The 24,667-nt window shown below is 55.6% G+C and overlaps 2 protein-coding genes across 3 annotated transcripts; both read left to right on the top strand.

Annotated features, from left to right (window-relative positions):
• The first annotated feature begins 2,253 nt into the window (after positions 1-2,253).
• HJV (hemojuvelin BMP co-receptor) lies at positions 2,254-12,080 on the top strand. 2 transcript variants are annotated; one of them, XM_054182919.1, is made up of 5 exons: positions 2,270-2,425; positions 5,443-5,564; positions 7,615-7,773; positions 8,890-9,392; positions 9,909-12,080. In XM_054182919.1, exons 3-5 carry the CDS (start codon positions 7,680-7,682, stop codon positions 10,530-10,532), a joined length of 1,221 nt encoding a protein of 406 aa, XP_054038894.1. In that variant the 5' UTR covers positions 2,270-2,425; positions 5,443-5,564; positions 7,615-7,679; the 3' UTR covers positions 10,533-12,080. The 2 variants fall into 2 exon arrangements, with proteins under 2 accessions (XP_054038895.1, XP_054038894.1); XM_054182920.1 differs by lacking the exon at positions 5,443-5,564 and having other exon boundaries at positions 2,254-2,425.
• A 7,216-nt stretch (positions 12,081-19,296) lies between these two features.
• On the top strand, positions 19,297-23,675 carry TXNIP (thioredoxin interacting protein). The gene is made up of 8 exons (XM_054182835.1): positions 19,297-19,772; positions 20,739-20,811; positions 20,916-21,063; positions 21,403-21,505; positions 21,670-21,926; positions 22,034-22,190; positions 22,312-22,460; positions 22,570-23,675. Exons 1-8 carry the CDS (start codon positions 19,523-19,525, stop codon positions 22,603-22,605), a joined length of 1,173 nt encoding a protein of 390 aa, XP_054038810.1. The 5' UTR covers positions 19,297-19,522; the 3' UTR covers positions 22,606-23,675.
• Positions 23,676-24,667: the final 992 nt, after the last annotated feature.

The raw sequence follows: 24,667 nt of genomic DNA, 5'->3' as shown, positions 1-24,667 counted from the left end.
GAAGGCTGCGGGAGCATCCCCCCGGAGAGGCGGCCGTGCTGGATCGCTCCCAACAGTGAGCCCAGGCGAGGGTTTCGGTTGCCTTGGCAGGAACCCGCTCTGCGAAGTGAAGTTCAACAGGTCAGTGGGGACACTGGGAATCCAGTTTCTTCTTCCCTCCCCCCCCCCCCACCTCCTCGGAGAGGAAACGCCCTCGAATCCTGTGTAATGGACACTGAATTACACTACATTTGAAAAGCCTCTGGCTGATTTACTGCATTTTCTGATCCCCCATGTGTTGCGGGGTGGGGGAGTTATTTCTCTATTTCCCTTCCTATTTCCAGGATTTTCCAAGGATACCATTTCCAGGTATCCTTGGGCTGAGCTGGCACCAGCAGGAGCTCAGCTGGGAGTTCACTTCCTTCTCCTGCCCGGGAGGGAGGAAAAACCATTTCCTGACGGCCCCCCCCCTCCAGCCCATCTTCTCTGCTCCCCAGACCTCCGCTAAAGGCAACCAAAACATCATTTAGAATCCCTCGCTGGAGCATTTTGGAGGCCTGGAGACAGGCAGTGTGGCTCCTGGGAGGGGATGTTATTCCCGTTTATAGGAGCAAATCCCTAGAAGTGATTCTGCAGCCCTTTGCTAATCCATCCGCACTGAGCCGAAGCCTCTCCATTGGCCACCAGCTCATGGCTCTGAGGGCAGAGGAAGCCCAAATTTGCCACCAGCTCGGAGCCGGTGATGGAGCTTGGGGGAGCCCAGGGGCAACACGGTGCCCCAGGGTTTGGGGACAGAGGACAGTCCCCATGGACACCTGGGGGTGGCTTTTCCAAGTCCCCCACTCTTGTTTTACTCATTTGTTGGGACACAGTGTGATGGAGGGCTCTTGGCCTTGAGGACCCTGTGGGTGCCATGAAAGCAGGAGTGGGGAAACTGAGGGCCCTTCGGTGTCTTTTCGGACATCTAACCCGCTGGTCCCAGGACTGCTGTGATGCTGAGCCAGGACCTCTCCCTCCTGCCCCCCCCAGCCCCAAACCCCGCTGCCACTCGCAAAGTGCTGCTGCCACCTCGTGGTGTCGTGTCCCCGCGTCCCCAAAGCCAGCTCCAGGCATCCGCAGGGGCTGGGGTTGCAGGGGACTCCCACCAGTGTCCGGAGGCACCCAGTGACATCCTTGCACCGAAGCCATGCAGAGCCCGGACATTCCTCTCGCACCATGCAATGTGGACACCAGGACGCTGCCTTTTAACTGATGGGGAAACTGAGGCACGGGGAGGCTGTCTGAGCTTGCTGCTGGTCCCCAGCATCCCAGCTGCGTGTGCTTGGGCATTGCTGCCATCACGCATGGGGTCGGCATTCAGCGGAGACTGAACAGGGCAGGGGACATCTCCTGGTCCCTCCGCAAAGCGGTGGCTGTGTCCAGCCCCATCTGCTCCCATCTTTTTTTAGCCCCGGCACTTCCCTGCCCTGCAGCTGCGCAGCCCTGGAGCAGGTGCTTGGGGCTGGTGATTTATCGGCACGTCAGCATCTCAGGAGGGTCTCCCAGCAGTGCCCAGGCAAGGACAGGGGAGCAGGATGGATGGTTTTCCTCTGGAGGTACCCAAGGGATGCCAGCCCCCCACGATGTGCCACACGACTTGGGTCACACCTTCAGGCAGGGCGGTTGAAGGATGCAGCTCCCCAATTCTTCACCAGCCTTCCTGAGATCTTCCCTCTCCAGATGTAGCACCAAGATTTCTGGTCCTCCCAGCATCTCTGGGACCTCCTGAGCTCCCTGAGCAGGGGAGAGGGAATGCCCTGGGCTGGAGAATTCTGGAGGAAGAGTTTAACTTGACTCCAGACTTGCGTCTTCATCAGTTTTTTTCCATGTCCCTCCTTGCAGAGCCGGGAGAAGGGCAGTTGCCTGCAGGCCCAGGCTGCTGTGGCCCAGGCCAGGCGCTCCTGTGCCCGAGGAGGCAGGTACTGCTGAAAGAGGAGCCTGCCTTGAATTTCCAGTGGTACTTTGCATTCCCAACCTGCTCATTTTTCCCTGGAGAAACCCCGAGATCGGTAGCTCCAAGTGGTCCAGCTGGGACCCTGTGTCCATCTCGCGCAGGGTTTCCTCTGCCTGCAGATTCGAAGTGCGCAGTTGGGAAGCCTTAGGCTCTCCCTCCCTTGTCCCTTCCCCTCCCCACTGGAATCCAGCTTTCGGGATCAAAAATACTACTGGCTATTTTTAAAGCGTCGCCTGAGCCCCCTCTCCTCCAGCTCACGGTGACGGATCGGGCTGTCGTAAAGTTCAGCTGTTTTCTGCTCCCTCTGCACCAAGCTCGCGGTGTTAACAGCCGTGATTCCCTCCTCCCTCTTACCCAGAGCCAAACCCACGCCGGGGACTGGGATTCACCTCCAGAGGGTCTGGGGGCATTTGGTGGCCCATCCTGTGGTTGGTCAGAGTGGAATTTGCTGGGGTAAGTGGGGCACTGGGATCCTCAGCAGAGGTTTGGGGAGGGAGAGATGGGGGGGGTTGTGCCAAGCACGGCATGGAAAGAAGGGTGGATGCTTTGCGTTTGAAGCAGGGACTGTGCAAGCGGCCTGTGCGTTGCTGTGTCCGTTCCTGGAGAGAACAGAAAATCCTGGGAAGCCAGGCTGATCCTGCTCGCCTGGGGATGCTCAGGAAAGGCTGATGCAGCTCTCCCCAAAAGGGGCTTAATCCAGCCACGTTCAGGAGCGATGCTGGAGGGTGGCAGGAGGGTTTGCTCATGTCCACAGCTCTGATGGAGGCAGATGAGCTCGTTGGATACCCGATGCCTCTTTAGACATGTTTTGCTGAGTTTCCCTGTCCACGCAAGCCATTTTGGGTCCAAACCCACCTGGGTTGGGAGCAGGGCTCCGGGTAGCAGTGGGTTTGCAGACGCAGCTGACGCCAGCTCCAAGCCAAGCCGGGGCTGCTCTCCCTGAGCAGATTAAATCTCCAAAGCACTAGGGTTAAACCAAACCCTTGCCAAACCCATTGCCTTAGTGACTGGGCTAGATGGGGGCTGGAGCCGAGCTGTGACCACACTGTCTCAACCTTTGGAGGGATGACATTGCTCCAGATGCCAATCCACGTGGGCGATGCTCACAGGCAGAGCTGCACACTACCTGTTTTGCACCAAAAATTACACAGCTGCCACGAAAAGGGTCTCTCTTCCCTCCTGCCGGGGCACTGCAGTGCTTGGGAAAGCCTCATCTTCTGGGACAGCAGGGTCTGGGTGAGGCCAGTGGCTCCGCAGGCCCCTCGGGGGCAGGATCCGGTGATGCAGCTGGTGGGATCCGGCGCTTTGCGCCTCCTAAACCTCCAGCTGATTTTGCTGGTGGGAAGTGGGGGGAGTTGGCTTTCGGAAGCAGTTTGATCACAGATGCTTTTGTCTCGGTACCGTGACTCTCTGCCAGCTCGTGAGAAATTCCCAGTCTCCTCAGCCCAACATATGCCTGCAGCCCCCAGCTCGGAGAGCTGCCGCCCACTGACGGCGGTAAAAGCTATCGATGGCTCCGTTTCATGGCACGGCCAGGATTGGCACATCGCCAGGGAGGTGCCACTCATAACACCTAGTCTCATGGCTGTGAGGAGGGTCCCATAACTTGGATATCCCTCGGTTTGGTGCCTCCATTTGAAGTTTCCCCTTCCCTTGTCCAAAGGAAGCGGAGAGGGTGGGATGCCAAGAGGCCACCGCTCTTGCCGAGCCCAGATGGTACCGTCTGCTGTTCCAGAAGAATTCCCACCTGCCCACCCCGTCTCCCGCCCCGCGTGTAACCGATTCCCTCGGTGGGTGTCTGAGCCTCCTCCTGCCGGGGGCTCGCGGCGGGGAAGCCAAGGGCAGCAGATGGGGAGGATACAGGGCACCCGAGGCACGGCCAGGGCGGACCTTGGGAGGCTATGCTAGGATATGGGTCTTATTTTTTAAACAACATTTTTTCCACTCGCTGGTTATCCCTTGTTACCAGGTAACAGAGACCCAGAGCATAAATACTGGGCAAGGAAAAGAGCTGCAAAGCCTCTATGCGCCCCAGGAGCAAAAAAGAAAAAACCACCCTGGGTATCTAAACCCCTCCTCCTCCAGTGGCTGCTGATGTAAATCCCAGCTGGGATTTGAACCCAAGCTGGTATTTTTTCTTTGTTTTCCTTTCCTCTATCTATTGCCCCCAAAGAAGATGTACTGTTACCCTTAAAACCAGAGTCTGACTGTAGATTTAAGCTCCTTTTGCACTAAGCAGCCACGATTCCTCCTTTTCTCCCCAGTGAAGAACAGTTCAGTGGCTGCCATGGCCCACCCCAGGGGTGGCGTACGCAGTGAAGAGCTTGTGCCAGGGTCAGAGCAGCAGAGGAGAGGACCAGAGGGGGGAAACCCTTTTCTCCCCCATGCCTAAGCAACCCAAACTGGTCTAGAGATGCATTGAAGAAATCGGGAGCAAATTCCCCTGGGAGGGGCATGGCAGTACCTGGGGGAATTTGGTTAAGCCCTGATGCTCTGTCTGCTCTCCAGGGCTTGGGTAGGCATGAGGCTCCGAGGGCGCTGCGGGTCTGCGAGGCTTCGCTCCCTGCCGTGAAGGGCAAGACATGGAAAAGAGCAGGAATCTGGTTTAGGAGGTGGAAGGCTTTTCTGAATGGGTTCACAAAGGGGTTCGTAGGTGCTGGGGACACCCAGGGACCTACTTTCAATTCCTGCCCTCCAACCCGAACTGCCAGGGATCCTAAACGGAGAGGGCACCCCTGGAAAAAACCTGACCTGGACATTTCTCCACCACTTCTCCTCCCTGCAGGAACAGGGGGTTGTGCAGCCACTTTCTGCACCCAAGCCCTTGCAGTTGGGCTTTCGGGAACCATCCAGCATGACCCCATGTTCATCGACCCCTGGGGACACCAGCCACCTTTGGCCAGTGCCATGTTTGTGTCCAGGACTTGGCTGTGCCCCAGGAGGGAAATCTATGAGAGACAGGGCTGAAAAAGTATTCCCTGTGGGGATTCACTCCGCAGGGAAAAGCACAGGGTGCAGGCAAGGGGTTGCAATATCATCCAAGGAAGGAAAACCAGGTGCCAGCTCCTGCAGCCCATTCTGCACCCCACGAGTGACATGATCCCACGCCACCGAGCAGCATCACCCAGCCAGGGGGGTCTCAGGGCTCCCACCTCCTCCTCGGGCTCCTCTGCCCTCCCCTTGCCGCACACCGTCTCCCTCTGCCCCCTCCGCTTGTTGTTCTTGGCTGGGGTTTAGCCTGTCTAAATTTAGGCAGATCTATTTCAACACCCATCCTCTGCCCCGTGGGGGGAAGAGGACGGAGCAAAGGTAGCCAGGGAGGAAGAGCAGAGACCACGGTGCCCCATGGTGGGGTCTGCTCTCCACACCCCCGGCCAGGCTTTCCCCACCAGCACTCTGGATTTTATCCGGCTGTGAAGCCATGGACGTGCCCAGGACTAAGGTTGGCATTTTCCCGGCTGTCATCCCAGGGATCTCTCTGGCTGTCACTTGGGGTAGAGCTGGGTGACAAGGACGAGCTGGCCCGCGTGTCCACCACGGAAGGAGCTCCCTGTGCTGGGAGCCAGCTCATCTCCAGAGGCGGCTGACACAGGTGAGTGGGGCTGCAGCAAAGCAAGGGCAGGGACATGGGTCCGAGGCGCGGGACGTGGGCACTGGCACCCAGGGGTGCTCCAGGGTCCGATCCTGTGTGCAGCTGTTTCCAGGCAGGGAAGACTGGGGGGCCCCCCTCATTGCCCCGCCCGGCACAGCCAGAAACCATCCATGTCCCCTCACAGCTGGCATCACCTTGGGCTTGCAGAGCATCTCTAACTGCTGCTACTGCCTTTCTCCCAACGCCATTGGGGTCAGGATGTCCCAAGGAAAGTCCTGCTCCCTGCAGAACCCATGGTAGGGCCTCTCCTTGCCCCAGCCAGAGCCACGCTTCTCTGCTACACATTAACCTGCTGTTTATCTGCTAAGCCTTGCACCAGGTGCCCTCTGTGTCACCACCTCCAGGGGACTTTGGTGCGTAATGCTGAGGGGTCACCAGCTCCCATGAGCTCTTCATGAGCCCCAAGAAAGATGCTCAGCCTGGTCCAACAGGGTCAAGCCAGGTAGGGCAAGACATGAAGTTGTCCCTTCTCATTGCAGGGGGGTTGGATTAGATGACCTTTAAAGGTCCTGTCCAACCCAAACCATTCTATAATTCCATGACAGAGCAATTGCCAGGCACCAGATGTAAAAAAAAAAATAATCTAAGTATTGTTTCTCACATGGAGGAGGATTGGAGCACACAATCTGCTTGTACCTCGCTCGCCAGCACACCCCAAATACCAGGTCTCATGTCCCCATGCCCCAGGGCAGCAGAGACCACTTTCCCCCTGTCACGGTCGGCTCAGCTTGTCCCCGCTGCCAAGAGTTGCTGGCAGCCAGAGCATTGCCAGCAGGTCTGAAGCATGTTTTTGCTCCAGACATCTGCCCTATTAGCCATTAATCCAGCTGGCAGAGGGACACAGGGGGCCGCCAGCACACGGATACGTCACCGTGCCAGCCAGTACAACCAGTGATGGTTGTTTGATGGCCGCAGCCACGGCAAAGGGAGAGGGAAGGTGCTAGACGGACTGTGATTTCTCCATTTTTGAGATGAGAATTCAGTCTCTTCCCTCCCCAGTTGCAGCTCACACTTACCAGCAGTCACCGTGTCAGTAACATCCTTGGGCTGCCCAGGGTACCAGGCACAGACACCTCCCCATGAGCATCGGCCTCTGGCAACTGGGACCTCACAAGAGCTAAAGAGGAGAAAAAAAATCCCAATTTCACATACATCAGTATGAAAAGGACCTTCGCAGAAAGGCTGTTTGACTAACAAGTGACTAATAACTACCTGTTAAAACAAGCCACCAAGAACTCAAATCCCCACCCCCATGAAGCACGAGGGAAGTTTAACTTTTTTCCCATGGCTGCACCTCCTCCTGCCACAGCCCGGTGTCTGGATGTGTGCAGCTAATGTACTCCCCCTCCAGCCAGCTTGAGTCCTGCCGGCACCCAGGGAGCAGCCAAAGCAGCAAGGGGGAACGGTGCAATGTGACCAAGAGCAGGTTTCCCAGCTTTAAGGGAAGCTGGATGCAGGTTTTTGGTGGAACAGGAGGTGTTGCTGTCACCTGGTGGTGCTGGCTGGGGACGTCATGGCAGTCACGCTTGCAATGTGGCTTTTCAACTCCTATCCCCTTGGACACCATGCTCCAAACCTTTGTTTTGGTGCGGATGACAGTGGGCCAGAGGCAGCCCATGCTGCACGCAATGTGTAGGAGAGGTTGGGTCCTCTCCACACTCATTGGCCACTCGCATCCCTGCTGTAAAGCCTCTCCAAGCCCCTGGAGCTCACAGATCCTCTCCGAGGGCAGCTGGAAGCTTTAACTCTCTGACACACCAAACTGCACAGCATGGCTGCCTCGGGGTGGAAGACGAAAGCTGCAGTAGCCGAAAGCAGTTAAAAACCAAACCCGTGGGGATTTTGCTCAAAAGCTCACCTCCTCCCAAGAGGCAGCAGTGCAGCCAGGCCCTGCAAGGTCACGTTTGGCAGCTGCCTGGGTGCTGGTGTACGTCTGTGCCAGCCCACATTTGCTGGCACCTCTCAGATGCCACCTCTGCTTTTCTTCCAGGGGACCTGCTGAATGAAGCCAAGAGGAGCTGGGTGAGCAACCCCCCAGGCTCTGCATGGATTGGAATGGGGAAACCTGCCTGCAGTAAGAACCCAGGGCAGCTGGAAAACCCCGGCTTCTTCCTCCGAGCTCTCTTCCTCCTCCTCTTCTGCAGGCATGGTAAGGAACTGCATGGGCAGAGCCATACCCCTGGCAAGGATACCCATGGGAGCTGCAGCCCCTGGGTGCAGGGAGGGTACAACCATGGCAGAGGTCCTGGGAGGCGACTGGAGCCAGCAGAAGGTCCTCTTGTCGCAGCCACAAGGCTCAGGCAGCCTCAGAGTGCCCTCGGCCCACCCCAGCCCCAGGGAAGGGCAGGCAGCAGCTCCCACCAGCATCACCAGCCCCTCACAGGGTGGCCTCAGCAAGGAGAGCAGTCCCCTGCTCTCCTGTGGCAGGCACTTTCCCTGGGAAAGCCCTGAAAAGCTCTATTATCTCCCAAGATAAGGCAGGGACAGCAGGGCACAGGGACCAGCCAAAGTCAAGATCTTCTACTGAAAGGCACCAGCCATATCCATCACTCTCCTTCCCGCATCTCAGACACTCTACAAGGAGAGTTAGGACCCACATCCTGCAAAACCTAAACTCAGCACCCTACACAGCCCAGTTCACATTCACCTCCTGCAAGGGCAGCCGTCCCTTATAACCCCTCTGTTTAACGAGCTAAATGATCCCTGCTGGGGCAGGTTCGTTAGCCCTCCTGGAGCTGTGGCCTTCTACAGCACGGAGAAATCACATTTGAGGGGCAGGATGCCCTTGGTGCAGTCAAGCCTGGCATGAAAGAGTAATCGCATGGCCTGACCACGGCTGAAATAGGAAGAAGGGGTTTCCCAGAAATTCCTGTTTGTCCCCTGGCAAGCCCCGGGGTGAAGAATCTCCATCTGAGCCACGTCCCAGGGCCACAGTCCCAACTGCTGTTGGCAGTGCTTGTGCCGCAGGTACAGTCTCACATCCCAGTTGCTTCAGGACACCCCTTCGGTCCCGTCACTGGCCTCTGTGCTGGGCTCCAGCCTGTTTCTGCAGCAGGTAGCCCTGGATTTACTCCCCTCAGGCACCTAAGAAACAGGTCATTTAACCCAGCCACTGCGTTCATTAATACAGGGAGATAAACGTGTCTCCATCATGAGATCTGAAGCTAGCCAGGTGGTGGGAGGTGGTGGGAGGAGAAGGGGCTGCCCTTCCCCACTCCTCCAGTTCTACTGGGATGCCCCCGGGCGGCCCCTGTCCCTCTCCCAGTTTCTTCCCAGTGCAAGATCCTGCGCTGCAACTCGGAGTACGTGGCTGCCACCCTCCACCTGCGCGGCCCCGGCCGGACGGCAGCGTACTGTGACGCCCTCCGCTCCTACTCCCACTGCACCCGCAAGACAGCTCGCACGTGCCGGGGCGACCTGGCCTACCACTCTGCCGTCCATGGCATTGAGGACCTCATGATCCAGAACAACTGCTCCAAGGAAGGTCCCACGTCACCGCCCCGACCCCGGCCCCCGGCCCCCAACCACCAGGGCCTTGAGTCTCTCGATATCTGCAACTACGAGAAGAGTTTTCTCTACAAGCATGGCCAACCCCCCACCTACCAGCACTGCGCGGCTTTCGGGGACCCCCACATCCGCACTTTCCACGATGACTTCCACACTTGCCGGGTGGAGGGTTCCTGGCCTCTCTTGGACAATGACTACTTGTTTGTGCAAGCAACCAGCTCGCCAGTGGCGAAGGGCTCCAATGCTACCGTCACCAGCAAGGTAAGGCTCGTGCACGGGGCTTGGAAGCAAACCCACTCATCCCCGGGATGCAGCAACGGCTTCGGGCATTCCCTGCACTCCCTAAAATGGCTGGGGAGGGCAGTAATAACTTCAGCTGAATCCACACGGGATCAGGAATGAAGGTCTGCAGGAACAAGTGGGATGAAGGTCCTTGAGGGGAGCAGTGAGACCTGCAAACACTCCCATTGCTGCCCGGGGATGGGTTAATGTATGGTCCACCTGCATGAAGTCTATCCGGGCTTGGCTCTGTCTCAGTTTCCAGTTGCTTGAATGGGATTAAAGAAAGAAGGAAACACAGGAAGGAAAGAAGGAAGCATTGCTGCTTTCCCAAAAGGACTGCAGCAATGTGGGAGAGATGGTTTGGGCGCAGAGGGGGAGGCATCAGTGAGGCAGATGTGTGCCACCTGCACATAGCAGATACCTGGGGTGGGGACACGGCCACCACTCTGACACCCAGGAGGTCAGATCAGCTCCCCTCTGATCTGCTCTCTGCAGCTCACCATCATCTTCAAGAACATGAAGGAATGCATCGACCAGAAGGTCTACCAGGCTGAGATAGACAACCTGCCGGCGGCCTTCGAGGACGGATCAGTGAATGGGGGGGAGAGGCCGGGCGGCAGCAGCTTGGCCATCCGGGAGCGCAGCCCTGGGCGGCACGTGGAGATCCATGCGGAATACATCGGCACCACCATCGCTGTCCGCCAGGCTGGCCGCCAGCTCTCCTTCTCCATCCGGGCAGCTGAGGAGGTGGCCCGTGCCTTCACGGAGGAGCAAGACCTGCAGCTCTGCGTGGGCGGCTGCCCCCGCAGCCAGCGCATCTCCCGCAGCGAGTGCTGCCGCGGCCGCACAGCGGCCGAGACAGCCCGAGCACTCTGCAAGGAGATGCTGCCCATAGAGGACGTCTACTTCCAGTCATGCGTCTTCGACGTGGTGACCTCGGGGGATGCCAACTTCACCATGGCGGCTCACGGGGCCCTGGAAGACGCCAAGGTCTTCCTTCCCAATGCTGAGAAACTGCACATCTTCCAGGCTGGGCGAGGCTGCCCGTGCGTCTCTTCTTCCTTCCTCTTCCTTCTCCTCCTCACCTCTGGTCTTTGGGTTGTTTTATTGCACTTTTAGCTCTTGTTGGTGTTGCATACAGCACAGGGGACACAGCCAGCCAGCCCAGAGGGGTAACCCAGGAGAGCTGCTGACTCCAGGCCAAGATCAAGAGGGATGCCTTGACAGGGATGATGTATCTCTGCGGCGATAAAGAATCAGAGATCCAGACCCCTGGAGAGGGGAGCACTGGAGATGAAAGACAGTGAGACACTGGTTTGCACCCACTGTTCTTGCACGTATGGCACCGATTGAACCTGGTTCCTCTCCTGAAGGCAGATCACAAGTTTTTCTGGTGAATTCTGCTACATTTCTTTTTTTTATAAAGATGAGGACATTGCAAACATATCAAAGGAAAGAAACACACAGGGTGAAGACACGTTTAGAAAACCTCTCTGCCCTTCAAGCCTTTCCATAAACTCGCTTTACACCTTTCTTCCAGTGTTACTACAGCAGACTTTTACTCAGGAACCCTACAGATTCAGACATAACAGGCCTAAAGCTCTGATCCCAATTTTTAGCAGTCAAAAAAAAAGTTTTTGGTGGATTGGGGGCCCCTCGACCCAGCTGCTACCAAAGGAACGCAACAGGGAAGCAAGGCAATAAGTTGTTTATCGGCATGTTGTGACCAAGGTTTGAGATTTCTGAGCTAGAAATCAGCATGTCGTACTGTATATTCTCCTCTCTCTCGAGCAGTAACGTGCTAATTCCAGCTTCGGGAGCTGCAGAGCATCAGGTCTCTGACATTTCAGGCTACCGTTGCTATTTTTCCTTGCTCTCCTGGCACCTGTCCAGGACCTGATATAGCCAGTTCTGCACTCTGGACCAGCATTGAGTTTCACGGAGGAAAAAGACTCCTTGGTATTCCTCTCCCTTGGGCCCAGCATCCTCTGCCACTGTCACAACCCCCTTCAAATCCAACCCTGACTGTGGGTTTCGCTTGCAAAAGGGAACTAATAATGAAGCCGCGGAGCTGGCAAAAAGCCATATGATGGTATCAATGGGCAGGGGAGCCATTAGCAGATGTACAGAAACACAGAGGTGAGGCCAAGTTAGATGTTTAATATATTTAAGAGGTTTTAAGTAAAGGAGATAGAGTATATGATAAGAAATATTTTCCATATGCAAAGACTTTTTTCTTTTTTTTTTTAATAAAGAGGGCTCACATTGAAAACTTTGCCATTCCTGCCCCAGAAGAGCCTTGCAAAACCTTGTGGAGGCAGAGGTTGAGCTGGCAGACCTAGGCAGGATTTCGGCGTAAAGCTCGGGGAAAGAGAATTGCAGATCATCCAGGTACGGAGGATCTGCCAAGCTGTAAAGGGAGGTTTTACAGTTCATGTCTCAGTGTATCCGCAGTTTCTTTTGTCAGTTTTTTTAATTCTGGCTCTTCTGCCGAGGGCACAAAGAGTAAATACGGAAATGTTTCTTCGATATCTCAGCATATTTCCTCCTCCAACAGGCACTCAAGGCACTTGGTGACTAGCATGAGAGTTTCTCTGTTTCTTGTGTGGTGCTCTCGCTAATCCCTGAACGTTTTGACATTAAAGGTGTCTATTTTTGAAGTCCTCATTTCCTGTCATCTGTCTCTTTATTTCTTTGGTCGGCAGCAGCAGGTGAAGATAATAATATCTCGCCTTCCACCCACTGCTCCTTTTACTCTGGAGCGTTTTGTGGTCTATATATACATGCGCTGAATGAGGAGCTGCTACGCTCCACCACTTTGCTGGAGACTGCAGGTCCCTGGGGGAGCATCGTTCCCCATAGGGACAAAATCCTCGGGAGTCCTGAAAAGGCTGCAGGATTGGTAGTGCTGGAGCTCCTCGTAGAAACAGGATTGACTTGATCCAGTAATAAAAGGTCGCCACTTCCAGGGTGTGAACCGGCAGGTCTTTCACAGCACAGAGCAATGCTGCGCAACTGCTGGAAACAGGGTTGTGGTCAGATTTTATGATGCAGAATACAACTATCCTTTAGATTTTGGCCAACGGAGCCAATCAACAAGAATACCATGGGGAAAGGGGGGCTTTCCTAATGGAGAGATGAGGATCTCGCTGGCTGATGACCCCTGCAGGCAAGCAGGGCCACACTCGCCACCCAGATCCAGCCTTGTGGTACCTCCAGAGGTCATAAAATGGGGACGTGAAGGCGGTGGAGGTGGTCCTGCGTTAGCCCTGGGCACATGGGCATGGCAGGGAAATGGCATAGCAGAGCCTGGCCCACCATGTGCCTTGTAGCATCCCCACCGAGGAGCTGGTGGTGGCTGCTAAATCTCCTTTGTGGGAGGGCTATTATTGAGACTCACTCTTCCCAACCTGCTCACAAATGTCCCACCTGGGAAGGGGGCAATGAATTGGGCTGCAAGGGCTTTGCCCCCGTTGAAAAGAAAACCAGAGTTTCCTGGGTCTACCTGTGAAAGTTGGATCCAAGACCCCTCACACATCATACACCTGACAGACCCCAAAGCCCCTGAGAATCAGAGACTCACAGCACATTTGATGGCTGGATTAGATGATCTGAAAGGTTCCTTCCAACCAAGGCAATTCTATGATTCTGTCTCAAAGGACCCATAAGGACCACCGAGTTCAACTCCCTGCTCCTCGCAGGACTACCTAAAACTAAACCATATGACTACCAGCATCGTCCAGGTGCTCCTTAAGAGAGGACTTTGGCCAGCGCTCTCTGGAAGAGGCAAGCTGGACCATCCTGAGCCGCTCACAGAGGTCTGAAGCTCTGATTCTGGTTGGAGCAGGGACTTGTGAGTCGCAGTGCGTCACAGCCAAGGCCGCCACCTCCTTTACCCGTGACACAGATGCTTAAACCTGAGCTGCAGCCTGGCTGGGGTCCAGTAATGTGGAAGGAACGTGCACAGCACTGAATGGGTTTGCGCCTGTTCCCCAAATTGTTCTGTACTCTGCATCCTCAACTTAATGACTGCAGAGGAAGCAAGACCTTTCAAAGACGTGTTGAAGTCTGTAAGTAGAAGAGAGACCTTTCCACTCCTGACAGATTGCAGTCTGAAATAAAGAAGTGGAACGTAGGCGTGGATCCAAGCCCCACTGATGTCAACAAGAGTATTTCCATTGACGTCAGTAGAGTTTGGATCGAGCCCTTAAGTTTCCTAGCATATGTCACCTGCTAAAAAAGACACGGGCAACACTGGCCAATGTTTTCAATAGCAAGCCCAATTCGGGCCATTCTATGTCCAGATGCCCAACCTGGGTGGTTGGAGCAAGGGAATTCCCAGTTTGGATCAGACCTGTGATTTGCCTGCCCTGGTAGGCGGTTGTCAACAGCAGCCAGCACCAAGTCTCGTAGGAAGGTGAGAGAAGTCTGGGACAACCTGCTCCTCTTACACCCCATCTCCCTCTGATTTCTAGTAGTCAGAGAAACACCAAGGCCTTGAGGGCATGAGGTGTAGTAGCCAAACCTGAATCTTCATTAGCAGCTGCTTCTACATGTCATAAACCAGCCTGATCATCAGAGGTGGCCACGTTTGCCAGGTCCCGGTGTGGCAGTGAGGGCAACACAGCTGGGTATGTTGGAGCTGGCAAGCCTCTAACCTGCAAACCAGAGCTCTCCAGATCAGAAGCAGGTCTTCGAAACAGCAGCACTGGTTTAAAAACTGGCCAAACCTGCAGCTTTCCTCAGCCTGTTTCCTGCCAAACTGCGGTGTGTTTTGTTAGCAAGATGTTGAGGCCAAGGCGAGAACTTCTTCCACAAAGTTCAGGGTTAGATTCGGCTTCCTCATGTTCAGAACAGCCAACGCCTTGAGCAGCGTCACCAGCAAGGAACAGGAACAGCAGTGGCTGAAATGGGCACGTCTCAGCGCGGAACCCTTCCTCAGCTTCCTCCTCATTTGTTATGAAAAATAATCTCAAATCACAGAAAAAAAATAAAAAAGAAATAAGCCACCAGTGGCACTTGGGCAGCAGATGCACAGAAGCCAGATTTCTGGAGGTCCAACCTCCGTTGTCCTCATGAAGTGGCAAGTGCCACAGCTGTCAGCCTCTCACAGCCATTCCTCCTCCTTCTTGTAAATACACAAAGTGAAGATTAACACTCACTTTCACTTTCACAAATACCCAAGCAGCATGCTCAACACATGAGAAATTAGCTCATAACAGCCAAATTTAAACGCAGCTTCACTTGCCCCCTCTTAAACTTTGTACCTAGGATGGGTAGATGGGAGGAAGGAGGAAAATTCCTCCTGTGTCATCCCTGGCAAGGCCTCTAGATGTCCACACAACCCAAAGTACGAGAAGGACTTGGGAGGACTCCACAGGCAGCTCCGCAGCGAGGGAATGTCCATCCTCACCCCAAACACCATGAAATGCTCCCATAAACGTTCCATCATTTGGCCTCGTTGCCTGTGAGAACAGTGAGGGTGAACGAGGTCTAGGAGGGGATTGTCCCCCCCCAATTTTAGCTAAATTCTCTAAATTAAGGAGCTTGATGTTTGGGGTGAGCATCTCCGCTCAGAATCCCCTTGCCCCCAGGCACACACAGATGCTGGCAGCCTCAGAGTAGCTCTGGCAGCTGAAAAGTAAGGAATTTTCCTTATTTCTTTGCTCTCTCCAGCATCGGGTGCCTTTCAAGAGACAATTGGATGGAGCAGGGACGGAAGCTCAGGAAATCTTTTGCTTTATAATACTTTTTCCTCCCTCCATAACAACATATTTCAAACCCAACTGTCGCCAGAGGCAAAGAGGAGCTGGTGAATTGGTTTGGCAAATGGATGAGCTGGATTTGTTCCTAGGGAAGAGGAAGGCTTGGCCAGATCAGCCGGCCCTGCCATACGCCAGGAGCCCGGGAGAGGTCACGCTCTCCCAGCCGTAGGACAGAGCTGATGCAGCTGAGTCTTCCCACCCAGAGCAGATGACAGACACGGGACTTCCCAAACCCTGAATTCAGATTCCTGCTTGTTTATGGACAACCAACTTCAGTCCCTTGTCACAGCCCTGGCTTTCCCTTTCCTCTGTTGCAAAAAACCCACGATCTGGCCAGAAAAGAAGTGAAGCAATCCCACCATGGCAAAGAACCGTCAGGGAGAGCTTTCACATTGCGTTCCTTGGCAGGAGCTGGAAACGTGGGGCTCTGGGGGGGAAAAGTCCTCCCGCCCGAGCCCTGAGAGGACTTCTCCCCGTTCAGCAGATGGGGAAGGGGAAGAGGGGACCCCGATTTGTGCCACAAAGTATTTAAAACTGGTACCGCAGCCTGCACAGCGCTGGGAAGCACAGGCAGCGGCAACACAAGCCATTGCTGCGGATGAAAGCAGCAAAAAAAAAGCTGATTTTGGAAATCCCTAACGGGGATCTGCCCTGAGAGCTTTCCAACCCGTTTCAGGTAGATCCCCGGTAAAACCTCTGTGTTGCAGCAACCCAGCAGTGCCATGACCCCCCCCCCCGCCGCCTCAAACCAGGCACTGCAAACCTGAATAACCTCACCAAAACTGCTGGTTTTCTTTAGACACTGAAACGGAGACGATGCCCTTTTTTTCACTGCCTGCTTTTCAAACCTAGAAATCGCAGGCGGCCGTTTTGCTGTCAAATTTCTGCCGCGGGCACAGCCAAATGCCACCAGTGAGAAGCCAAGCGTGGGACAAGCAGTGGATTTCCAGGAGCCACTCAGGTCCCACAGTCCCTCGTTTTCCAGCTGTAGGGACACGCACCCGACGCAAATAGCGTGGGATTTGTTTAATTATGTTCCCTCTACATAAACAACCTCCCCAAAGGAAATGCCTTTTCCGCCCTGGCTCCCGCTCTCGACCATACAACAGGCACACTCTGTCCCTTCTCTGGAGCCATTGTGAATCCCTTCACGTCCTTCTCTTCCCCTCCCCCCCGCCCCCCCAGCCTCGAATTTGCTGGAAGCAGCCATATATGGTGGGAAAAATTGGAGAAAACAGCAGGGAGAAGCTCCAGGGCTGCACCCAGGTTGTCTGACGGAAGGGAGACGGGACAGCCTGCCACGGGAGGAGCGTGGCTTCTCCAGGCAATGATGGGTGGTGGCTCCTGATAAGCTAGACTAGGAAAAACAACAACAAAAAAGGCTTTTATCAGCATCGGGCTTTTACTACAAGCAGGATTCAGGTGGATGGTGGGAAGGAGGACAGTTTCCAGCAAGGCCGTGGAGCGCAGTTCTGGAAGCTGCCCAGTTTGTGCCTTACCCAATTCCTTCTCCATGACCCACAGAGCAGCCCCGGCTTCCAGTGAGTCACCTCAGGGCCTGGTTTCTCGCTCAAACCTAGCCCTGCTTTCTTGAACTGGGTTATCCCCAGCATATAATTAGTCATGCAGCTCTCCTTGCCATCCCTCGCCCCCGGCCAGGCACAATGGGAGAGGACAAGGCTCCGGATATTCTCCCCATCCACCTTCAGCAATAGTTTTGCTCCTAATTAAGGGTGGGGGGTTACGCCAAACACCACGATTGCTGGGGGAAATAAGCTGGGGAGGGGGGTGAATCCCTTAAAATAATTGCTTAGTGGGAGCAAGGAAGCTCCCAGGAGCTGGTCTCTGCCCAGAAATCCAACCAGCTTCCCTTCTGATGCCCTTGGGGTTTTTTTTTTGGAAGGAGACATGACATTTTGGAGCTTTTGTTTTTACAAGCTGCAATTCTCAGTGTTTCCGAAACCCCTCGCTTAATCCAGAGGGCTGCTTGCATGCGAAAACTTGTGAACCGAATCTCAGCCCTAAGGAAATTCCAGCTTCTGCAGAAGGAGCCAGGAGGCATCGGATAGGGGTCAGGGGAACAAAGGGCAAAAGCTGATTGACAGAGGAGAAATTTGGAGAGGACTGGGGCTGTGGAACGTGCCTGGGACTGTATCTTTGGCAAGCTCTTTGGCTTAGGGCTCGATTGTCCTTTGACATTGCTGGAATGCGGTTTACTGTCCGAGAGCGAGAATCCTGGCTGGATATGTCTTCCTTGGAAAGATGGGCACCAGAGGAAACTGGAGAGGGAGAGCGTAAACACGTCTCCGACAGGAACGCCGGGCACAGCTCCAAGCTGGGGGTCTTTGGGATCAAATATCCCATAGCTGGCAAGGCTGGGAAGAGAGCTCTCCTTGTTTGGCCAAATTAGAACAAAATCCCCAGCTCTTCCTTAATCCGGGGCACCTTTTTCCTAGCGTGCCACCAGAGACAATGGGGTGAGCCGGCCAGCACTGGGGGGAGCCAGCAGGAAAAGGTGCAGTTCCTCTATTACGTACCTAATTGTGAATTAATTCCCTCACAGCAAGGAAATTTGTCCCGCAGTTTGGCAGGCAAAGAGTTTATGCCCTACAGTTTATCTGGCTGGTTTATCGGTTTATACTAACAGGTGTGAATTAACTCCGGGGGGAAGGAAAAGATGGCAGGGGGAAGAAAAGCAGGGCTGCGTGCCAGAAAAAGCACAGAAAAACAAGCTCCAAAGGACAAGGGGAGACAACTCCTAACACAAACACATCCCTTTCCCTCGTTCAGGGTGGGGGAGGTCTTCGGAGCCCCATTTTCCATTCCTGCCTCACTGGGCGGCTCCAGAAAAATATTGTTCTCCCCGTTTCCTCCACTCCCCGCGTTTTCCTGAGCTGTAAAAGCATTAAGGGCTTTTAAAACCAAGGGCAAAAACAGCCCCCGCCTGCCAGGGAGGAACGTCTAGCTCAGCAAAAATGATCGAGGAAGGAAAATTCGAGGGTTTCTCTGAGTCAAAAGGCTCCTACAGGGGACAACACCCCAAATCCCAGCTGGAAAACAGGGACCAGGACCCCATTTATAGGAAGTTTATACACAACACAGTTTATAGGAAGGATGTGGTTATTTGCTGTCCCTTAGATCAAGGGGGAACTTGTTGACAGAAAAAGAAAAATCCCCCATTTTCTACCTCGAACGGGAGAAACATTTTGACCTTGTAAGCTTAAAAATAAACGTTTGCCTCAGATTTTGTCACCAGCTTCGTGTCATCCCCCCCTCTCCAGATACTGCCCGAAGGGTACCTATGCGCGGGGGACCGGGAGGGTGTCGCAGTATTCAGCCATAGGAGAGGGTTTTTTTTTCTGGGAAACGTCCCCAAAATGTGGCAGGGGCTGACGGAAAGGGCAGAGGTGGGGCAGATGATACCCCGTGTGTCTCCCCCATGACACCCCAGAAGGACACAGAGAGGGCCCTACGGTCAGGCTTCCATTCCCTACCCCAAATCCGTGCTTTTTTACCTCAAATAATGTGGGGCGGAGGGGATGGGGGGGGGGCAGGAAATGCCTCAGGCACCGGCTGAGGCGAGGCCGGGGGTGGCTGTGGAAATGCCCCCGGGCTGCCCTGTGTGAGGGGACTGAGAAAAAAGGGGGAAGAAAGCCACCACAAGGGCGAGGGGAGGCCCCGCCGGGCCGCTCCCAGTTCGCTCAGTACAGCCGGGCCGACCCCGGCCGGTCCCAAACCGGGTCCCGCGCCCACCCTGAGGACGGCTCTCCCCTCCCTCCCGCCTGGGAACATTACATCCTGTTCCCCGCTCCCCATTGGCCGCCGCCGCCGCCTGTCCTCGCTTCCCATTGGTCTGCCGCGCTGTCACTCCGCCCCCCCTCCACCCTCCTTTTCCTTGAACACGCTCGCCTCTCCTTCACACACTGTCCACGCTCCCCAGCCGGCGCGCTGATTGGTCGGCGGGGCTGTAAACAAGGCTGCGGCGGCCAATGGGCGCGCTGATCACGCGAGCAGCACGCCTGGCCACGCGCCCTCGGCGTGGCGCTGCTGGCATCAACAGGCGCGGGCGGGGGCGGGGCGGGGCGGCGGAGGCTATAAAAGGCGGCGGCCGGCGGGGGCTGCTTTCAAGGCGTTGAGGCTGGCGGGTGGCGCAGTTTGGCTGTGGCGCTGTTTCAGTACTTTAAGGCTAGCGAGTGTAAGGGTTGAATCACGGCTTTTTTTTGACTAAAATTAGCCAGTTTCAGGTCTTTTTTTCTTCTTCAGAGGGGAAAAAAAAACACGCAGGTGTTACCTTGTGTGATCTCTTCGCTGCTTTCTTAGCATTTCCTTGCACTCACTTCAGCCATGGTGATGTTCAAGAAGGTGAAGACCTTCCTGATGACGTTCAGCGAGCCTGAGAAGGTCTACTGCAGTGGGGAGAAGGTGGCCGGGCGTGTGTTGGTGGAGGTGGCTGAGGTGACGCGTGTCAGCGCTGTCAAGGTGTTGGCCTGCGGGGTGGCCAAAGTGAACTGGGCCAAGGGCCCCCAGCAGTGCAGGCAGGAGATGGAATACCTGCGCTTTGAGGACGTCCTCACACTGGAGGAGCAGCCCACTGGTGAGGATCTGGGGCTGGGAGGAGGGAGTTGGGGGCAAAAGGGTTTGAAAGTGGTCTATTGACCAGGAGGTTGTCGTGCTGGTTGGCCTCATGGGGCTGGAACAAGTCTTCAGTTGTGTCCCCTTGGGCTACGCGTCAGCTGGGATAGTTCTGAGGCTGGGGGGGGGGGGGGAGGGGGGGTCGGGGGGGGGGGGGGGAGGGGCTGGGAGTGGTGGTGTTTTCCTGGTGTCGGGCAAAAGTGGGATGGAATGGTGGCTAAGTCTTGGGAGAAATGAGTAGATTCCTTGAAACGTGTGAATGGGGCAGCAGTTCTTGGCTGAGTCAAGTTCAAAGTTGGAAAGCTGAGGGCTAACGTAAAACTTGGCTGAGTTGCCTGCCCGTACGGGAGGTGTTGGTGTGGCTGGCAGCCCAGCGGTGCTGCTTGCCCGCGGGCAGTGAGTGCTGGAGTTGGCCTCAGCCGGGTGGCACAGGGCACGGGACGGGTGGTGGTCTGGGAGTGGCAAGTGAAGATCTTGCCTGAGACAAGGAGTCTCTTCTCCTGAGCGTGGAGAAAACTTCGTCTGTCTGCAGGGAAGGCAAGAGATACGGACTTGGCACAAAGTGTCTTGGGAGATAAGCGGGGTGAGGTGAAGCTTTGGAGATCAAGAGATAACTGGGGAGAGAAGTGGGTGCTTGATACTCCACCAAAGTGGAAGTGGGGTGTGGTGAGGAGAGGTAATGGGGACTGAAGTGCGTCGGGACATTGTGTTCTCGCTGCGGATGGGGGTGTGGAAAAGAGAATTGATGTGGGCTTCTGGGGCTGTTCTGGGGGACAGGTGTAGGCGGCTCTTACCAAACAGCTAATGCAGCTCAAGCCCATGTGGTGTGCGAGTCCATCCTGCCTGTGTAAGCAGAATGGAGGATCAAGCTTAAGAACAAACCCACGGGGCTTCAGCTGATGTCTCTCTTCCCTTTTTCTTTTCGCAGATGGGGACGGCTCTGTGATCCTGAGACCTGGGAACAAATACGAGTATAAATTTGGATTTGAGCTTCCCCAAGGGTGAGTTTGAGATGAATGTTGCCCCTTGGAAGAAAATTAAATAGATGGCAATGGAAAAGTCTCCTGTTGCTTCAGATGTGTCTAACAAGCGTCTCTTTCCACAGGCCTCTGGGTACCACCTTCAAGGGAAAGTACGGCTGTGTGGATTATTGGGTGAAGGCCTTCTTGGAGCGCCCATCCTTTCCCACTCAGGAGATAAAGAAGCGCTTTGAGGTTATGGATCCTGTTGATGTGAACACTCCGGAATTGCTGGTAAGTGCCGCTCTTCTCTGGAAGGCTTGGGTGTCAGCAGGTGTTGGGAGAGAGAAAAGCTTTTAGGTGGGGGTCAGTCCGACCTCTGTCATTAAGACCCCCCCTAATAGGCTTTATCGCTGAGCCTGGATTAAGTACTTAGTTCTTAAGAAGTTCTAGTTAGTTCTAGAAATCTACACCAAGGCAGATAAAGCGAGGCGCTGCTTCAACTTTCACTTGGCTGCAGGAGGCTCGAGCCTCATGGGGAACTGGAAGCTTCTGTTGCAAAATGGGAGGAAGGAAGGAGGGATGGGAGTGGTGTGCAGCGTTCACCCTGGTAACAATCTCGTTTCTCTCCAGTCTCCAGTTGCTGCCAAGAAGGAGAAGAAGGTGTCCTGTATGTTCATTCCTGACGGACGGGTGTCGGTCAGCGCTCAAATCGATAGGAAGGGGTTTTGTGAAGGTGAGAGCCGGTTCTGCCTCAGGGAGGAGGGAAGGGTTGGTGGGACAAGGAGTAGCTGTGTAGAGTGCTGGGGTGTTGGGGCCAGTGAACAGCTACGGTGGGCATCCATGCCGCAGGGAAAAAGCTCTGACCTTCCTAAATGGCCAACCTTGTTCCCTGCCCAGGTGACGACATCTGCATCAATGCCGACTTCGAGAATACGTGCTCCCGCATTGTGGTGCCCAAGGCAGCCATCATCGCCAAGCACACCTACCTGGCCAATGGACAGACCAAGGTTTTCACCCAGAAACTCTCCTGCGTCCGAGGCAACCACATCATCTCGGGCATGTCTGAGTCCTGGCGGGGTAAAACCATCCGCGTCAAGAAGCTCAAACCTTCCATCTTGGGCTGCAACATCCTGCGCGTGGAGTATTTCCTGCAGGTGAGTGGCACTGATCGCTGTTAATCATCCTCCCTTTGTTAGTGGGTAAACTTGGGTCCTCTCTTGGTCCCTGCCACCCCTTACAACGCTGGTTCTTCCCTTCGCAGATCTACGTCAGCGTCCCGGGCTCCAAGAAGATCATCTTGGAGCTGCCCCTCGTCATCGGCAGCCGCTCGGGCATCGGGAGCCGCAGCTCCAGCATGGCCAGTCAGACCAGCTCTGAGATGAGCTGGGTGGACTTGAACCTCCCTGATGCTCCAGAAGGTGAGTGTGGTGACCGTGAGGGGTGGCCACTGCTGTCACCACCGACAGGTCTTGGGGACCAAAGGGGAGTTGTGGTAGGGGAACACGGGAGATCTCACAGGTGTTCCCTCCTCCCTTGCAGCACCCCCTTGCTACCTGGACATTGTTCCTGAGGACCACCGCCTGGAAAGCCCCACCACTCCCCTCCTGGATGACCCTGACAGCTTCGACAGCCCCATCTTCATGTACGCTCCTGAGTTCAAGTTCATGCCACCACCCACCTACACGGAGGTGAGCCACAGGGGGGAACACGATGGCCCTGCCAGAATCACTGGGGTGGGGTCTGGTCTTAGGGTTCAATCTCGAAGGGTCTAAAGCGCCTCTTGGCTTCCTTCTTCAGGTGGACCCCTGCATTGCCAACAACAACATCCAGTGAGCGCCGGGGCCAAAATTAACTCTACGGCTTTTTTTCTGGACTCTGGCTGTGCCACGGTGGCCATGGGCAGAGCCCTGCCGCAGAGGGCAGCGCTGGAGGGGGCAGCGGCTCCCGGTGAGCATGGCGGAGGTGGTGAAGTGTCTTGAGTCTTTGTGTTCCCTCGTGTGCTGGCTGTGCCCACCAGACCCTGCGGTGGCTCCCGGGGGGTCCTGGGCCTTGTGTATGGCCAAAATCTTCCGAAAAAACCCAAAACTACCAAGGTGCTTCCATGGACATTGGCGGGAGAACTTGAGGTGGAGCAGGGGAGGTGTGAAAGCCTCGGCCACCTGAGTTACAAACCCTGAAGAGAGGCAGAATCCAGCCTAGAAAAAGACTTTAAAAACCAAAGAACCGTATCAGCAATTGCCATCATGATGCCTTCACTCCGGTGACGCCGTCCTCGGGGACGGAGGTGACCTGTTGCTGCCTGTCAGCATTCCCGAGCACGGTGTGTCCTGCCGGAGGAAGCAGCTCCATGCAGCTGCTGAGGAAGGCGCCAGCCCTGCTTAGAGAAGCTTGAGCCGGTCTCCCCAGAGCTTCCTGCTCTCAGGAATTCCCTTGGGAAGCTTGGCTCTGGGGTGCAGCCCCTTGGGGTGTTGAATTTTCTCAGCCTGTGGAAGCCGATGCTCCTGTCGGTAACGGCCATGCTGGCCTCCCCCTGCCACTGTGTCCCAGCTACTGCCAGGAATCCTGATGGAATCCTGCGGGACACGTGGGGGACAGTCTCTCCCCTGTTCCCCATCCCCACCAAAGCATCACTGTGGGGTGGCCGGGGGGGTCTGGGCTGATCCAGGGGGAATCTAATCCCATCCTGGGCAGGGACTGGTGCTTTCCAGGACGTGGGGAAGTGAGCTGCGATCCTGGAGTGTTGGAAGGCGCAACTGCAGATGATTAATTTCTCATTTTCTACTGTTTTGTATCTTGGGCGGGGGGCGGGGGGGGGGGGCAGATTCGGATTTTGTACTGCTGCTGTGGGAAGTGCCCCTGTGGGGCAGTGTTCTTAGTTTTTAATAAAGAGTTGAAGGAGAGAATCGCGGAGCCTCTTGGACTTGATCTCGGGGAAGGGATGGGACGTGGCCGGAGGGCATGGGGGGGTCCAGACACCCACTGTGAGGTCCCATGGGGGGGTGGTATGTCCTCAAGAAGTGGGTGGGGGATGTGGCCACGGGGGCCCTTCCTGCAGCAAAGGACCCACCTTTGGGTGCTGGCTCTCGTTAATCAGGCTAATTACCTGAGACCTGGGCAGTGCTTCCCCTGTCGCTCAGGAACCCGCTGCTTTTCAGACCCTGGTCACCAAACGGCAGCAAAAGCCACACGCTGCTCTTGTGTCTCAGCAGTTATGTTCAGAAAAGGGTTTTTTTTCCCCATTTTTTGGCCCTGGCTCAGCTCCAGCTATGGTGTCACCTCAAACGAGGTGGGGGCAGCCACCTGTGCCCACCCACATCCCTCCCACTCTCTTTTCTCCAGGATCGAATTTGGGCAGAAAAAATGGTGCTCTGGTGCTGCTGGTGGGGAGGGGAAACTGAGGCAGGCTCCCAGGGGTGCAGCGTTCCCATCGGCAGCCAAGCCGCCTGCGCAGCACCCTCTCTTGTCACCGCAGGGGCATGTTGTATGACACCCCCCACCCCACCCCCTGATGCACACACCCCTCTTCCGGCCCTTTTCTGGGGGATCTGGGTGAAAGTTGATGGAAAAGGGGCTGAGGCACTGATGCCATGTCGAGGAATGTGGTGGAAAATAGCCCTGACCTTGTCGCAGGGCTCCGTGCTGTCACCTCTCCCCGACTTGGCACCCACCCTGGCACCTGGGGGGCTGTAGTGAGCCCTGGGGATGGGGACACGGGGATGGCACCGGAGCTGCCAGGCAGTGACAGGGCTCATGGTCCCCTCTGTGCCTCAGTTTCCCCATCCAACCCCACAGGGAGCCCCATTGCCACCCCCCCCGCCAAAGCCTGCCCTTATCTCCCCGCAGCCGGCCCGGCACAGGGAGGGTCTTATCTGCGGGACACCGGTGGCTCTGGCCA

The sequence above is a fragment of the Rissa tridactyla genome, chromosome 23 (genome assembly GCF_028500815.1).
Source record: "Rissa tridactyla isolate bRisTri1 chromosome 23, bRisTri1.patW.cur.20221130, whole genome shotgun sequence".
Taxonomy (NCBI): Eukaryota; Metazoa; Chordata; class Aves; order Charadriiformes; family Laridae; genus Rissa; species Rissa tridactyla.
Note: the sequence above shows the minus strand (reverse complement) of the source record. Positions and strands in the feature narration are given on the sequence as shown.